This window comes from Carlito syrichta, unplaced genomic scaffold (genome assembly GCF_000164805.1).
Source record: "Carlito syrichta isolate Samal-C Ts95f unplaced genomic scaffold, Tarsius_syrichta-2.0.1 Scaffold306754, whole genome shotgun sequence".
NCBI classification, from domain to species: domain Eukaryota; kingdom Metazoa; phylum Chordata; class Mammalia; order Primates; family Tarsiidae; genus Carlito; species Carlito syrichta.
Window position 1 is genome coordinate 651,691 of NW_007250850.1, and position 17,385 is coordinate 669,075.

The following is a 17,385-nucleotide window of genomic DNA, read 5'->3' on the forward strand; positions in this document are numbered from 1 at the left end:
CGATGCTCCCGCGTCCACGGAGGCATGGAGAGGCGGGGTCGTCGTTGAGCAGAGCTGCCCTCCGGGTGGGACCCCAGATTACCCCCCGGCGCGTGGATCAGGTGCCGCAGCCCGGCCGGGAACACGGCGAGAGGACCGAAGTCCCAGCGTGGCGTCCCGCCGCGGCAGCACAGGAGGTGGGGGCTGGCCTGCCCACCCCGCGGGGGACCCGGGGCTGAGTCCTGAGCGACCTTGGGCCCCGCGAGAGCCCTCCCGCGCGTGCATGGACATACACGTGGCACAGCGCGTGGCGTCCGTGGGGACGTGGGCACAGACACAGACTTTCAAGCTTCTCCCTAATGTTTCATCTCAAAAGTGGGGGATCCTCTTCCATTAAATTGTGCTTGCATGCTGGGCTCGGTCGCTCAGCCTGTTATTCCACCACTTTAGGAGGCAGAGGCGAGAGGATTGCCTGGGCCCATGGGTTCGAGACCCGCCCAGGCAACTTGGCGAGACCTCGCCTCTACAGTAAATCAAAAGTCAGCCGGGTGTGGTGGCGCGCGCCTGTAGTTCCAGCTAATTGGAGGCTGAGGTGGAAGGATCGCTGGAGCCCAGCAGGTCGAGGCTGCGGTGGCCGGGAGTGGCCACTGTAGCCCAGTCTGGGTGACGGAGTGAGACTCTGACTTAAAAAAAAAAAAAAGTGCTTGCCCACTCTTATGTGCTGGACGCGTGAAGTTCTCTGTCCTCCCTCATAGCAGCAAGATACTTTGTATGCAAACTATGCATCAAGCAAAACGATGCATCAGTTTGGTTGCAGAAGACATGCCAGCGAAGATGATCAGTTTTGCCCGTGTCTGTGATTTCAATGACGCCGGGCTGTTTTTGCACGTTGCTTGCTTGCTTTCCTGGCAACGACGAGCGTGGCAGTCCAGGTGGCCAATGTACACACGACGTGAGCTGCGCTTGCTCAAGTCATTTAGTGCCGCCCGGCAGGGTCCCGATCCCGGAGTCATCTGCCTGTGGATCGTGGGTCACCACCTTGGTGCTCGAGTCTGCCTCTCAGCGTCTCCACGTAGCCTAACCTTTGCCTTTTTTGCTGGAACAGGCCTCTCGAGAAGGTGCTGGAAAACCTTGATCATCCCAGCCTGCTCTCCACTTTACTATTCTTTTAACTTCTACTTCATTTCTCCCCTTGTTATCGCTGTTCTTAATAGGGTGACTTTGTCATGGGCTTTGTAGTCAGGTTTGAATCTCACCTGGCTGCGTGTGAAACTATTTGACCTTGACACGGTCCTCCATCGCCATTTCCTTGCCTATGAGATGGAATTTAATAGTGACCTAGATTGGTTGAAATGAAGACACGAGATAAAATGTAACATCGTAAGTCCTGGCCACTATCCTTATCGCTAACCTCCTTTTAGAGTGCAAACTCTCATAGTTGCAAAAAGGCATATTAAGAAGTGAATTGAAATACCACATTCTAGAACTTCACACAGGTCTTTTGGAAGAAATACCTAGTTTTCTTTAAGCACTTCGTTGTGCACGGGAAGTCATACTACAACAGAATATATAGGTGGTACTGATAGTTGCTTTGGAGTTTGTGTTCAGTCCTTGGTGGATCCTGGGTGCAACCTTAGACCCCAAATAACTGGAGAAGAGTTTTTCTTGGTGCCTGCCCGTTGCCCCTGGTTACGTGTTCCACTGTGACCCGCCTTGAAACCTCACAGTCACATCTGTCCTTGTTCCTTGTGGATTCAGCCAGTCCACACACACAGCTCTCCAGGGAGAAAGACTGTAGCAGACGCTACCCGTAATCTCTAGCTCATATTCTAGATACTACATGGGATTTTCCAGGAACCCTGTGTGTTCGGCCATTATTTAATTCCTAATTTATGTGGCTTACTAAGTCTGAATCAGAAATAATCTATTATGGTTTTGAAAATATGAGTAGGCTTAGTATGGCCAATGGAACAGAAGAATGTGATTAATCTGGATTGACTTGAAAATTCAGGGCACATGGTTGCTATGGTTACGGTGTCATGTGTTTGTGATGGAGAGAGGAACTTTGTAAAAAATTAGTTTTGTACATTAAGCTACAAATCTGCCAATGGGATGCAAGTCTCTCTCTCTCTGTCTCTCTCTCTCTCTCTCTCTCTCTCTCTCTGTGTGTGTGTGTGTGTGTGTGTGTGTGTGTGTGTGTGTGTGCGCATGTATAGCCTCTGTATGAAAAATATTGAGGTAGAAAAGGGTGTCCTGTTTTGATGGTGGCTCAAAGAGACATATCTTTACACATAGATTGTATGTGAGTCAATTCAGTGGGCTGCTTGGTTGATTCAAACATCTTATTTCCAATTGCTTCAAAAGAAGTTTTAACCAAAATCTGTGAAATAACTTAAACTCTTTAGTATACTTTGATTACCAAAGAATAAGAATTTCACAGTTTTATTTCACAGTTTTAGTTGATCAGAGTGTGTCCTTAGAAAATTGAACACCCCATTCATCGTCTTCTGTTATACAACCTTGAATCATCATTCATGATTTTCACAGTACATTTTGTATATCTTTTTTTAATTTTAAAGATGTGGGGTGCAGTTCATGGTTAGGTACATCCATGGTCGTTGTGCAGGTAAAGTTTGGGTTCCCTCATTGGTGTTGTGTGTCCCCCTTTCTCCCTGGCAGGGTCCCACTACTGCCAATCCCTTTCTTGTAGTATTATGATAAACGTTCAGGGTCCGCTTAAGAGTGAGGACATGTGGTACTCAGATCTTTGTTTCTGTGATAAACCACCGAGAATGATAGACTCTAAATCCATCCAGGTTGCTGCGAAGCCCATAATTTTGCTTTTTCTTCATGGCTGTGTTATATTCCATCGTGTATTTATTTACATTTTACATATTTCTGGTAGGACTTTATAATCATTTGCTTCTGTATGATTTGTAGTAATTATTTCCATAGTAAGGAATCCCTACATGTAACATCACAAATGTATGTAGCATAAAATAGGAACTTTCATTCATAGAAGAAAACGAGTCTTTGCTGAGTGCTTTTCCTTTTATTTGAATTCAGAGTTAACACTACCACACCATGCAGGCGTGGCCTCGTAGCAGGTGTTTTCTGTGCTCCTACAGATACATAGATGTGTTTCTGGAAAGACAGAGGCTCACATTTTGCAGCGTTGGGAGCCTTGCTATTTGAAAAACATTTAGTTGATGATGTTCGTTGTTATGCTGAGAGAAATGATTTTAACAAACACTGACAGATCGTTTTGTAGCAGGCCAGCTCTTCAAGTGACTCGTTCAAAAGGATAGTATTTTATAACAGGTGTAAAGTCAGAGGCATTTAGTGAAATATTTGGCCCATGATTTTCCATGAATAGTTTGTTTACGAAGAGTTCAATATTCAGGGAAGATGGAAAAACAGTCTGGGGCAGCTAAAGTAATAAAACTGAGTTAATCCCAAATTGACAATCTAAAGCCCTTTAAAATTACTTGTTGCAGTCAAGAAACAATCCCCCTAGTCTGTCATCTCTTTTCAGCTTATAAGTAACAATTCTGAGGTTGTTCGTGGAGACTTCCCGTTGCTAGGAAATACCGACATTTACTCGGTTTTGGTACTGCAAGCCATGGTGGTTACCAGGGCCAAGGGGAGGTCTGTCCATGTCTAGTAAGTTCTCTTTGGAGCAGATCTGTCCGGCTTGTGTCTCCTTTTTGCCCCAACACGTTTGTCACTGGACAAAAATGTCCACCGAAGGTAGGGCTTGGGCGTGAGGTGTCAGGATTCCTTCAAGTAAAAGTTTCTGCTCAAATGAAAATTTAAAATACAGTTAGTAAAACATGTAAGAAAAACTGAGGCCTTCTCAAATCCTTTGTGAAGCATGTCAATGATAAATATATAAATAAGAGCCAAAGTTTTCATTTTGGGTAATATCTGTGAGTGATACAATTATTTTCCCTAGAATAGTTTAAATCACATACTAAAAAGGACCCCTCAAAAAACCAAAATTCACTTGTGGTTTGTTCTTATATGTTCAAAGTGCTCTCTGTTTGATGCAACACACCTATCAATCAAGAGCTTTTTCCACTGCTCAAATCAGTTTTTAAACTCACTGACTTTGATGCCTTTTTGTGCTTCTGCCATTCTTTTTGTCTTGTTTTGTTTTATTTGTTTCCCCTCTTCCACACGGGCAAAACATTTCCCTTCGAGGCCTTTTTTCATCCAGAGAAATAACAGAAAGATGCTTGAGGTGAGATCAGGTGAATAGGAAGGGTGGGGCCCCAGTTTGTTGGTCAAAAACTGCTGAACACTCAGTGTGGTCATGGCAGAAGAATCAGTCACCTGTTTGTTACAACTCTAGACATTTCTTTTTCAAATCGTGATGCAACCATCTCAAAACTTCCAGATAAAAATGTCGGTTGATCATTTTATGTGGAGGAACAAATTCCAAGTGTACTACATGGGGACCACCCTCCAAAAGAGAATTCCATTTTTGTTTTTTGAGTTTTGTTTTGTTTTTGTATTTTTCGATTCCTTCTCCTATGTCTCTTTTATAAAGATTTTTTTTTAACTTTTCGAAAATGTTATCTTCAAATCTCAATTTGTTACTTGAATAACATTGTTTTCCCCTGAAGATAATTTTCTACAGTATTCGACTGGGTTGAGATATTATGTGTTTGCACCCAATCTCTAGCCTTACAGAGCTTGTTCTCTTGGGAAAGGCAGATACTTGGGCAATCGTGATGGCTTATACCGAGTTCAGTGCTCTGGGAGTGCAGGGGAAAACCCTCCTTTATCCATGGTGCAGGGTTGGGAAGGTGCTATCATGGAAGGCCTCCCAGTGGAGGTGACTCAAAGGTACACACATCAGTCAGGCAGAGAGCAAGGCTTGGGGTGTGAGTGACTGGGGGACCACCAGCATCTGCAAAAGCTTGACTGTGAGAGATGGGAACACCATCGCTAAGTGACAGAAGTTCAATCTGGCTGGAGTAGAGAGGAATTACACACTCTTATTATGGAAGCAATACTTGTTCGTTGTGTAAAATTTGAAAAATACAGGAAAAGAGAAAACATGCCATGGCTAGCTTCAAGCCTCAGAGTTCATTGCTGGGTACATTTGTTGCATTTTTCTCATGCCATACATGGGTATTCATAGAACAGCACATTTGATGTGAACCCATTTGGCTTAGACCGTAGATATGTGTACAGGCATAAAATGCATTTACATATACACGTGTGAAAACGCACCAAGTCAAGTTGGGATCATGCTAACATGTTGTTACCTGCTTTTTTCACATTACAATATACTTAAGTATTTTCAACGTCCTTGGATGCAATCATATTTTAAGTAAGCAATTATGAGTTGCAGCATTTCATTTCTGTGATTAAAAAAAAAAATTCTTGATCAGGCGAGAGGATTGCCAGAGCCCAGGAGTTCAAGACCATCATGGGCAATGTGGCGAGACCTTGTCTCTACAATAAATCAAAAAATTAACCAGGCGTGGTAGCACGCGCCAGTAGTTCCAGCTACTTGGAAGGCTGAGGCGGAAGGCTCGCCGGAGCCCAGCAGGTCGAGGCTGTGGTGGCCATGAGTGTGCCACTGCACTCCAGACTGGGCAACAGAGTGAGACTCCAACTCAAAAAAAGACGAGCCGGGCTCGGTGGCTCAGCCTGTAATCCCGCGCCTTTGGGAGGCTGAGGTGAGTGGATTGCCTGAGCCCGCGGGTTCGAGACCCGCCTGGGCAGCGAGACCTCATCTCTACAATAAATCAAAAAATCAGCCGGGCATGGTAGTGCATGCCTGTAATTCCGGCTACTCGGAAGACTGAGGTGGAAGGATCGCTGGAGCCCAGCAGGCGCCCAGCCACCGCACTCCAGTCTGGGCGACAGAGTGAGACTTCACCCCCCCCAAAAAAAAAAAAAAGAACAATTCTTAAAGCTAACCATCTTGATGCTTCTCTGCAGGAAGAATGTTTCTTGAACCTGGAGGCTCCTATATCAAGAGTATGTGGGTATGACACTCCGTTTCCTCACATTTTTGAGCCATTCTACATCCCAGACAAATGGAAGTGTTACGATGCCCTTCGAAAGATGATCAACTATTGACCGTTTAGGTAGGTACGCCCTGCATTTTGAGAGAGCTCATATGTGCCCCTGACATGAATAGACCGTTAACCAAGGAGCAGCAGTCATCAGTGTGTTGCATTTTGGGAAAAGACAACTTTCAGAGCAAAATGTGTACCTCAGAAAAAAATTCAAAGTTATGGCCATATGCTTATGTGTAACGGAAACATTATCAGGCATATACATGGTGTGATTTCTAGAAAACAGATGCAGACATGTGTTAACATCGAAAGACCACCAGGCGAAGATGCCCCTCTACCATGGTTTAGATTGCAAATATGCTTTATGCCACTGTTGATCAATTTCTACCTTTATTTCTGTATATTTTTGTCAACTGTTTAAACTGTACATAAATAGGGGCAATTTCTGTTGTTTGAAAATAGCCCCTCGGGCACTGTAATTTGGGCTCCAGTTATTTATACAGTAATCCATAATATTCTGAAATCTGCCTTGATATTATCTAAAAAGTAGATTCGCTGAGCATGAGATCTCTTTATTGTCTATAAGTGAAAATTTTGCTGAAAAAAGCCCCCAGAGCCCAGCACCACTGCCATTTCCAGATCCTTTTTTGGCAAGTGAATGCTTTTTTAAGTATTTTAAGTAGTGGGTGTTAAGTGATATTTATTCATTATTATTCTAAGTCACGCTTATCAGCCCCTTTAGCAGTGTCACTCCAAAAAAAATGAATAGCAGTAAAAATTATTAAGTTCGTTTTTCAGAATTTAATATAAAAGTTCCTATCACTGACTCATGGATTTTGAAATGTTTCAAAATGAGAAGATAGAATTAGATTTTAATATCTAGGATGTCCAAAAATTAATAATACATCTTGAAGAACCATGACTTTTCAAAGGAAAAAAAAGGGGAATTCGCTCTCTATAATAACACCTTCTATACACTTGAAGGTCAGAAATGCTATGATTTGAAGGTCAGAAATGCTATGATTCGTGACTTCCGTGTATGGGTAGTGAAGCTAGTTTACCTAAGATCAGAGAGAAATGTCTTTGTATTTGTGCAATAGGGAAAATAACACTACCCACTGGCCACATGCTACCATAATCCCCACATTTTTTATAGTTCTGTTCTAATCGTCGACATTGTTCTAACTGTAAGTCAGGTCTATCAATCTCCACACTTCTGGAATTCTCTCAGACACGCAAGTGTAGGTGCTCTGTTTCTGTTGTCTTCTCCTTCATGTCTGTGAAAGCAACTTGTTTCTCCAGTAACTCACACTCTAGACTGGCAAGAGGACTTCCTCACTTCTATTGTCTGTGTGGTTCCCTTCCTGGGACCAGCCATAGTGGAGGGTCAAGGTGAAAGTGGCGGCCACATGCCTTGTTGCTCTTTTTAAAGTAATACGTAGATGCTGGTTTTAAATTTGGATTATAGATTTCTTTTTTTTTAAAGTTAAGTCAAGTTTCTTTTTATATATATATTTAATTTTAAGCATAAGAAAAATATTTAAACCTATACTGAGAAATATGATGAGAGAAGAGTTTTTCATGCTAAAAGTTAAATATGATATTAAAGAAAGTCAGTCATGCATGCCATTGAGAATGTCTATTTCTTTTACAGAACTATGGAAGATTCTGACTAGATACGGAAATATTTTTCTGATTTTTTTGTATTTCTGAGGACTTAACCTCTTCTCAAAACTGGAGTTTTTATGAAATGAACTATCATGGATATTGGCTGAAAAGTTATAAATGAATGATTATGTTGTAACATGTATGAATTGACGGTTTCATTATGAGTCTTTCAGATTAACTTCTTAAAATGCTCCACCACAGCAGGCTTATAAATTCTGTTTAATTAGATCTGTAAATATCACGTGCAGGATAGTATCCAATAAAGCAAAATCAGATGGTCTTCAGGTTGTGTGTGTTCTTTTTTCCATGAGTCAAAAGGACTTTTATCCCACAGCAATAGATTGTTAACTTGTTAATTAAGTCTGAATTAAAGTGAAGTATCGACTATAGAAATGGTGGCTTTTCAACTTTGGTGGGTCTGGTTTAGTTTTCTTTGGCCAAGATGGTCGCCTGCTGACAGAGCTTCCGGAATCCTCGTTCTTCTCTCTGGCTGCAGCGAGGTGAACTCTCTTCTCACAACTTACTTCTCCAGAGTGTGGCAGGGGCGAATCCTTCCTGCTTCCTCCTTCCCTAGATGGACTGCATGAGCCTGTCTGTCATAAACTGGCCACGTTCTAGCTGCCGTGATAGGTTTTTTTGCTGTGATGTCGCAAAACAAATATTTTTTCCCTTTACTGTGTGGATAAGAAGAAAAACAACGTTAGCAACAACAACGGGCTGTGACAGGAGGAAGCATCCCTGAGGGGACCTTGCCCGTCCCTCTTGTGTCTTACTCAGATACATCTGGCTTTCACCTTCGTTGCAGACAGCCTGGAAAGCCCAAGGAATACTCCCCAGGGCCCTGTCACCAGCCCACCTCCCCTCCTGCAGTCCCAGAGGAGCTTTCTCTTCTAAGTTCCAAAGAGAATCTCTACTCTGCAAGAGCAGAGAAACAGGCTGGGCATGTTTTCCTTTCTCTATAAACAGTGAAAAAAGGTGGATGTTTTCCTAGGGTTACAAATATACGTGTTCCCTTACAACTGTAATTTTGAAAGCTGTGTCCTGTTTATTTTTGCCAGCCATCCGGAGGGGGTGATACAGAAGGTGACAGCTGTAAATTGCCAGAAACGTGGAGGCAAAGGAAGAGCACTTTATCATAGGTTCTGGATATCCTTGGGCTGAAATAATGAACCAAATCATTTGTTGAGGATAAAAATACAGCTGGCCCTTGGATTAAAAATAGAAAAACCGTGTTGGTATAGGAAGGGAAAAGATGTAGTTTGTCAGCAACAAGCTTGGAAAAGATTTAGGGAGTTCAGTTGGCTTACCGTATAGGACATTCTGCGTTTAAGAAGCCAAAACTCATCATGGACCTTGGCTTTGGTCTTGTCTCCACTCAAGGCTCAGGGCATCCTGCAAGAGCTCAGAGCTCATGTGGTCGGTCCCGCAGAGCAAGGAACATTTGGTGGTTGACCACCCTTGGCCTATGATGGGCTCTGGTTGACATACTGGTTTCAGTTGAACTAATTTGTTATTGCCATTTTATCTTTTGAATATTATATTTCCCATTTGTTGGGTATTTTAAGTCTGTTTTCTTGGCTATTTTAGTTTCACTTTCTTTGACTCTGTTTTTGAAATAGCAAGAATGAAAATAACGGTAAGGACTGTCTACACACGAAGTGCTCGTTTTGGGAGCCTCATTCCACCGCTAGTTAGTCCTGCAGCCCAACAGGAAACACCCTCTTCTCTTCCAAAATCAGCAGATTGCAGTTAATACTCAACTCGGTCTACGGCACAAGACGTGCCGTGACAATTCACTGTCAAAGATTTCCTTCTTTCTTTTTGCATGAAACAGCTATTCCATGTTGTGAAAATAAGAAAGTAGTGGCAAGAAGGTACTTGAGAGATGTTAAATATTGCATTGGTTCTGGGTCTAATAGAGAGAGAGAGAGAGGTCAAATGACTGCTGAATCCAAAAGCCTCTACTACTCCTGGTGGCTTCAGCATAAGAATAAGTCTGCTTCTTGTGACAGCATGAATATAGAAGCAAATTAAGATTTCTATTGTTTGAATTATATGATTTCCTTAGGAAAAAATATGATCGGATAACCATGTGCTATACAACCAATAGATATCATTCAAGCAAAAGAAACGGACCTGTGTCCATTAGAAAAAGAAATGAGAACTAAGATCCAGGTCTCTGTTCGCCTCCTGAGGTTTCAATCACGTAATCTAGAAACTCCAGTGAGATCCAGAGGATCCAGACAGGTTTACTGAAAGCCCTTTCTCATCAGCTTGCTGGTAGTACATGCACGTGGTCTCTGGGTGCCTGGCATTCCTGGCCCCACCTTCTAGAAACAGTACTGCCATTTGTTCAGAGAATTCCTTCTTCCCACCGCATGTGGTTCTGGAGGCCAGTCCACCCCTGTCCAAGTGTTAGCCACAGAGATGGCCGTGGCCCAGGCCTAGCCAGGCTTCTCAGAATAGAAAGTAAGGATGCCTGTGCAGAAACAAAACGTGGTTAGACTCAGCCTTGTCAACGAAACTAAATTCCAGAGGACTGGTTCACAGACTTTCACTTGCTCCAGGTACATCTGAGGCCACGACTCACAGATGTCAACCAACTAGACACACTGTGTTACCTTGAGCAAAAACCTTTGACTGAGGGGTAAGAACATGACACCAAAGAAGTTATGCTGGAGTTTTTAGGCAGACGTGAGGTTTGGAGAATCTGATTTACGCTCCTCGGTAAAAAGCAGTGGAAAATATTCATCTATGGGCAACGATATAGAAATGCTGGCACTTTCCTGAATATACTAATTAAAGATATTTAACAGAAAAATGAGAGAGAACAAGAATGAGGAAGTCATAGATGGAAGGACTGGAAGTAAGAATAGAAACAAGTAAAACAAAAAGATATACATCTAAATGTCTTGAAAACACATTTCATATTGTAAAAATAAGAAAATAATGATGATCATAAATATGACTTAAATTGACAAAAACTTGAGTCCTAGATTTGCCAAAAGGAGTTCAGAAGTTCTAAACTCTTCATTTTGAGGAAAAAGGAGTACAGACCATTCTGTTAACCTTGAAAGTTTAATAATGGTTTTAAAAGCCTTCCAAAAAATCGCTTAACACTAGTAGAATTAAAAGCACATCATCGCACGGGCGTCTATACTAGACTCAGCTTAGTAATTCATTCCACAAACATTTATTGGTCTCTGTTATGGGCCAGGCACTGGGCCAGAGTCTTAGGTGCAAAATCAAGTAAAAAACAGTCCCTGCAAAGCAAATGAAAAAAAAAACCAAAAAGAGGAAGAAATAAAAAAGGCAAAGAAAGAAAAACAGGGTAAAGCAAGACCAAACACAAGACAGTAAATTAGTTAATTAGACAAACTTCGGTTGGGTTAAGAAACAAAATCCAATTAAAAGCTGTTTTCCAGGAAGAGTCTTGAAGTAAGTTGACCTAGAAAGGTTAAAATCTGAAAGTGGAAAAATATGTTAGGCAAAAATGAAATGAAGCCAACAGGTCAGAATTTATATCAGACAAAGTAGCAGATGAGGGAAAAATAATGCATTCAATTTTGACAAGAGGGATAGATCACGGTGAAGGTATGACAGTTAAATCCTTGGCGTTCCAAATGTGCAGTATTAAAATTTACAAGCAAAAACTTACAAATGCGGAAGAGGTGGACAGAATAGTTGACCTTATCACCCCGCCTTCAATTTGGTAGATGAAGTAGACCAGAGTAAAAGACCACAGGGCATTTTAATTATATAAGTAATAGGTTTATGCCCACAGAAATCCATTTTTAAGCTTTTGGTCTCTACTGAGAGCATACTACCTTTCAAAGTATATGCGAGCAGTTGATCATATACTAGGGCACAAAGAAAACTAACAGTAAATTTCCCAAAGAAAAGAGTATTGAAGAAGCACCATGTTTCCTGACCACATCCTAAATTAATAACCAACATTCCAACTACTTGGAAATAAAAAAGCACCCTGCTTAGTAACTGTGAAACCAAAAAGGAAATGTAAAAGCAATTATAAAATGTTTAGAATGTGAGATCACCGATGTGCTTCAGCCAAGATTTTACTCAGAGGTAAATTCGTAGACTTTAAATCTTTTAAAGAAGAAAGCTGAAACTAGAAGAATCCTGCAGAAATAAAGGAGGAGAAAGCTAAAGAAGAATGAAAAATCAAAGTTGGGAGTTCCAAGTGAGAAAAATAAAACTATGATGAAAAAGATTTTTTTTCATAAAAGTAAAATAGTTCTTCGCTTTCCTTTATAATGTCTGTATCTGGGAAGGTGGGGCTATGGTTTATGTAATTATGATATCTGCAATTAAAGACCACATCATGGCTGTGCTTACACTGGCTAATATTGTCAAGGTCTTTTCTTTGAGGGAGAGGAAATTTTGCAAAGCCTAGCGGTTGGCCCCATAGTCTTGATCAGCAAAGGTCTTTGTTATTAGGATAATTTATTCCACCATTTTAATAACATAATTATCAGTCTTCAGTTTGCTTGAAATTCTTCGGTTTCTTGCTGGGGCCCACTTGGCTACCATAAGTATTTTATTTACCATAAACTCTTATAAGATTCATTGGTTATAAAAAAAATTAGAGTAATGACTTCAAAAAAGTTTTGTTGATCATTTGGAACAATACCTACTTTTTGGTCATTTTTTTCCCTCTTCCATCATCAATGTTTTCTTGGTTCCAGAAGGACAGGGGACATTGGTTCATTTTGTTTACTACCAATTCCTCAGAGCCTAGAGTAACGAACGCTTGGTCTACCAAAGGCTTTTCAAAATGCTGCTGAAGGAACAGACAAAAGGACATTCAGGCCTATCCCTTGACCATCCCTCCAGACTCATGAAGTTGTACTTAATTTCTGAGGATATTTCAGGCACCGAAACAGTTCTTCACGAAGGCCAAACCTCAGGGTGCCCAAGACGTGAGCATTCTTTCTGTGTCTTCCGGCCTTGTTTCTCCAGTTAGGTTTCAAAACCATCTATTTTTGAAGCGACTCTGACAATATTGTACAGTTAGAATGTATGTGTTTAAAAACAGACTAGAAATGTTCATGCAACACTGTTCATTTAGAGGTGATAAGGTTGAGGATAAGTCTTTATCTCCCTAGACTTCTCTGTTGTTTGGAGTTTCAGATGGAGAGTTGGTCTGGCTCAAAGATACCCTCTTGGTGGCACTGACTACGCTGTCCCCTCTTGTTCTGGTGGGTAGAGTTTGCAGCTTGAGATGGGCCACTGGCAGGGCACCATCTCCTTGGCCACAATGACTTATCGAGGGATAGAGGGTGACCCAAACTTCCAATCAGAACCCTACCTCGGGAATTTTTTGGACCAATAGATCTGGAAAGATATTCTTCTGGAGAGGCTTCCAGCTACCTTCCTCAATGGAGAAAGGCCATCTTTGTCTTTAAAAGTGTGAAACCATGCCACAGTGCAAGATGGCATCAGTCCTGGCCAGACTTCAGCCCCCAGAGTCCGCCAACCCCAGGCCAGCCCTTCTGCCACCTCAAGGGTTCCATTCTTCCTTTCTGGAAGAATGAGCCCGCGGTCCTTCCAGGAAACCACCATTTTCTTTGTTTGACTTGGATTTCGGTTGCTTGCAACCAGAGGCTTTCTGATGCTATCATTCTAGCACCTTGGAATATATTAAATTTGAATGGGGAAAGTCTACATATTTTTATGTATTTTATTTATTTTTTATTTTGAGCTTGGAAAATATAGTTTATTTAGAAAGTACATTGGAGAAAGGGAGAGAGAAAGAGAGGAGATTCACTTCCCTAAGGTAGAGGAGGGATCCAACGCTAGGAAACATGGCCTGGCTATAGCTCCAAGAGTCACATCCACACCAGAGTTGACCAAAGCAATGGCCACATATTTTTAATACAGTATGTTTGGGGAAAGCCCTTTACCTTTGGGACTAGTGTATATGGGTTACTTGATTTTTTTCTTATTCATGACGTGCAAAGTAGCTACAGATACTATGTTAATGTCAAGTATCTTAGCCATAAAATCAGGGAACGTGGACTGAAATTGGAATGCTGGCAACCTTCCCTTCGGCCAGGAAAACGAGCAAGGCCACAGCATCTGTCTTTTAAAGGAAACCTTGCTCTTTGGGGGCTTATTCATGCCATGTTCTTGATAGAAGCTGTGGGCCCTTAGAACCATTGCTGAACGTAACTCTGGGGCTGAATAACAGTCCTCGTCCATTTTCTTTTTTAAAGAAATTTAATAGGCCTATCAGCAATCTTGTCGCAGATTTTTCTTGGCAAATACCTTGTGTCATTGCATCCATAAAGAAGGACAAACATATGAACTTTGCAGCCACTTGAATGAATTTGGAATCGATCATACTTAGTGATTTATCACAGAAACAACTAAACTCCATATGTTCTCACTCATAAACGGACCTTGAACAATTATAATACTATAAGAAAGCGATTGGCACTAGTGGGAAAATGTCAGGGGAGGGGGTGGGATTGGCAGTTGAGGAAAACTGCCAGGGGAGGGAGGGGCATACTTCGTCAACAAGGGTACATACGTAATCGGTTTGTATACCTAACCCTGAATTGTACCCCACATCTCTATAATAAATAAAAATTTTTTAAATGAAAAATTAAAAAAAAATACCTTGTGTCAATTCACCATCTTTACCCTCCTCTGGCTAGAACATATATTTACTTTCAACCCGACTTTATCTTTTTTTAAAAAAAAAATTATTTCAAAGAGGTTAGTTAACAGTAGAGCAAATATCTGCGTGCCTTCCACCTAGCATAAAAATTGTAGGGTACAATCCATCTTTCCTAGCCTTCCTTAACCCAGAGGACAGTGAAGACTCCATGAACAGGAACAAACAATTTGAAAACAAATTCTGTCCCAATGGCTAGGCAGCCCACAATGGTTCCCCAATTTTTTTGGGGGGGGTGGTTTTGGGAGGGTTGCTTTCAAACGCAAGTCATTGAAACAACCATGTGGAATACACGGTGCTCTCAGGCTCTGGGTCCAGCACCCCACGGAGAGGTCTGCAGCCAGTGTCTACTGAAGACATCTCGGTCTACTACTGCCAAGATGCCAGCAGCAATTGGCACTCACTGCCCTAAAGTCATCCTCAAAGCTGCTCCCAGGGGTGGATACTGCTGGTGCCGCTCTTGTCGGGAGATCCCTTCAGCTCCCCTTTGGATCCACAGACCCCAGAATAGAGCAGCCTGTGTCCCCAACATCTCATCCATATTTGGTGAAGCAGGCCTCGCCCCTGTTCATGGGACAAGATTAGTAACAGACCAGTTGTCGCTCTTAGAAGCTCAGTCCCTCTCCAGGACTCAAGCATTGTTTGCCGGGCTCAGTCTGGACCCCCAGCTTCCTTTTCTCATGGTGGGCTTCTCCATGGGGATGCTTTATTTCTCAGTACACGTGGGCCACTGGCCAGTTTGCCACTCAACCCCACAGGTCAGTGTGGATCCTAGGGAAGGAAGGCAGGATTGAAGTCCTAATCCAGCTTACTCTTCTAAGGAAAGAATGCATGTCTATCCAATGTGTTTGCTGTTATTTTCTGCATACTAAAAATTTTCCCATCAGCTGGGCTCAGTGGCTCGGCCTGTAATCCTGTGCCTTTGGGAGAATGAGAAGGCACTTAACGGGAACAGTTTTACTTGGAGTGATGGAAACCTTTGGAACTGGAGAGAGGTGATGGTCACACACCATCGTGAAGGTACCAAATGCCACTGCATCGCTCACTTTAAAATGGTACATTTCTGGACTGGATAAAGAAAATGTGGCCATATACACAATGGAATATTATGCAGCCACCAAGAAGGACAAATATATAGATCTTGCAGCAACTTGCATGGACTTGGAGTTGGTCATATTCAGTGATCTATCACAGAAACAAAGAACAGAGTATCGCATGTTCTCACTCATATACCCTTGAACAATTATAATGCTATAAGAAAGCAATTGGCAGTAATGGTAAACTGTCAGGGGAGAGGGGGGAGGGACAGGCAGTTGAGGGAAACTGCCAGGGGAGGGAGGGGCACACCTCATCAACAAGGGTACTTGCATGATCAATGTTTGTATACCTAACCCTGAATTGTACTCCACATCTTTATGATAAAATAATAATAATAATAAAGACAGCTCACAAAAAAAGAAACTCCAACTCAAAAAAAAAGTTCAGCAAAAAATGTATAAAAATCCATTTTAAACATTAATACCCCCTAACGTCATTACTCATTTCTGTAGTAATCAACCTTAAGAAAATAATCTAAAATGTGGCTAACATACCACGTAAGAAGATGTCCAATACATTGTTATTGGTAAAAGAAAAAAGCTGGAAATAACAAATACTCAATAAGAAGACATGAGTAAATAAACAATTCTACATTTTGCTAGAAGAAAAAAATGGTACATTTCATGAGACTGTCACCTCCGTAAATTGTTGTTCCTTTGAAGAGCTGCCTGGGAGACACATGGATGTGTGTGTGTGGTGAGCCATGGCCTTCATTCCTGGACGGTCAGGCAGCAAGCCAACCACGCTGAGGGGGCCCAGCATTACTGTCCAAGGAGAATGTTCTACTCTCTCTCCTCAAGAGCGGCCATCTGGTTCAGTCAGTTTCACTTGAGTCTGGAGGCCGGACATATTAGATTCCGCACCTTTGACCTTGTGCATCCTTCTGTTCTTGCCCTGGGTCCAGTTTTCCTGCTCCCAAAGCTTCTCCCTCTCAGCTTCTTCAGAGCATGAGTCTCTGGTCTCCCAGAGAGCAGCTACATGTCCAGTTCTCCTCATAGGGGTGAAGGGAAGGGAATCGTCTGTTTGTTTGTTTGTTTTCCTTCCACCCACTGTAAGACCTCCAAGGGCCGGGGCACAGCCAGTGGACTTCTTCCCATTGAATGTTTGGGGCTTCCTCCCCCGGACACTATTCTTAATTATTTCATTTTTCAGAAAATGTGTTCATCTCCTCTCTCCTGTCTTCTTGGTTATTGGGATTCATACTGGTCTAAAAGTTTTTAAAAAATTTTTTTGTTATCATGTTCATGCCACTTCAGGAAGGGAAAGAGATAAGCCTGGTTTGCACCTCAACAAGTTTAACTAGAAAACTGTACAAGCGGGAAACCTCCCAACCATAATTTACCTATAAAAAATTGCGTTTTTATTCTTGCATGTGTAAACTTCAGTCACCTTCAAAGGACTCTCCGTTTGAGGCGACACACCTGTCAGGATGCTTCTTCCACTGCTCAAAGCAGTTTTCGAACGTATCCATCTTGATCCCTTTTAGGACTTCTGCCGGTTTTTCCTTTCACGTCTTCCACACTGGCAAAATATTTCCCATTGAAGATTTTTTTCATCCGGGGAAATGAAGAAAAATGTCACTTAGGGTGAGATCGGGCGAGTAGGGAGTGTGCGACACAGAGGGCATGCCATTTTTTGGTCAACAGCTGCCGGACACTCGACAGGGTGTGGGTAGGTGAGCTCATAAATCACTCACCATGAAACAGACAAATGGGGTGAAAGAATCTCTTTAAAAACAAAATTCACTGAAGCCAAAAGCAGCCTCTCAAAGCAACACTAGCTGGTACTCTGATGCCCATGGGTACCTAGAACACTTAGCTAGCGAGGGGGCGTCTGTACTACAAGGGGCCCGCCCTCCAAAAAGAATTCCTGTTTTTGTGTGTACATGTGTGTGTTCCTCCT

The 17,385-nt window shown here is 42.1% G+C and overlaps 1 protein-coding gene across 2 annotated transcripts in view; it reads left to right on the plus strand.

Moving 5' to 3' along the window:
* Nucleotides 1–7,965, plus strand: part of BCKDHB (branched chain keto acid dehydrogenase E1 subunit beta) — a 229,405-nt gene extending 221,440 nt beyond the window's left edge. For both annotated transcript variants that reach the window (XM_008063337.2, XM_008063338.2), the window contains 2 exons: nt 5,938–6,086; nt 7,672–7,965. In XM_008063337.2, the coding sequence (XP_008061528.1) occupies nt 5,938–6,078 (141 nt within the window). In that variant the 3' untranslated portion in view covers nt 6,079–6,086; nt 7,672–7,965. The remainder of the gene's footprint in view (nt 1–5,937; nt 6,087–7,671) is intronic.
* Nucleotides 7,966–17,385: the final 9,420 nt, after the last annotated feature.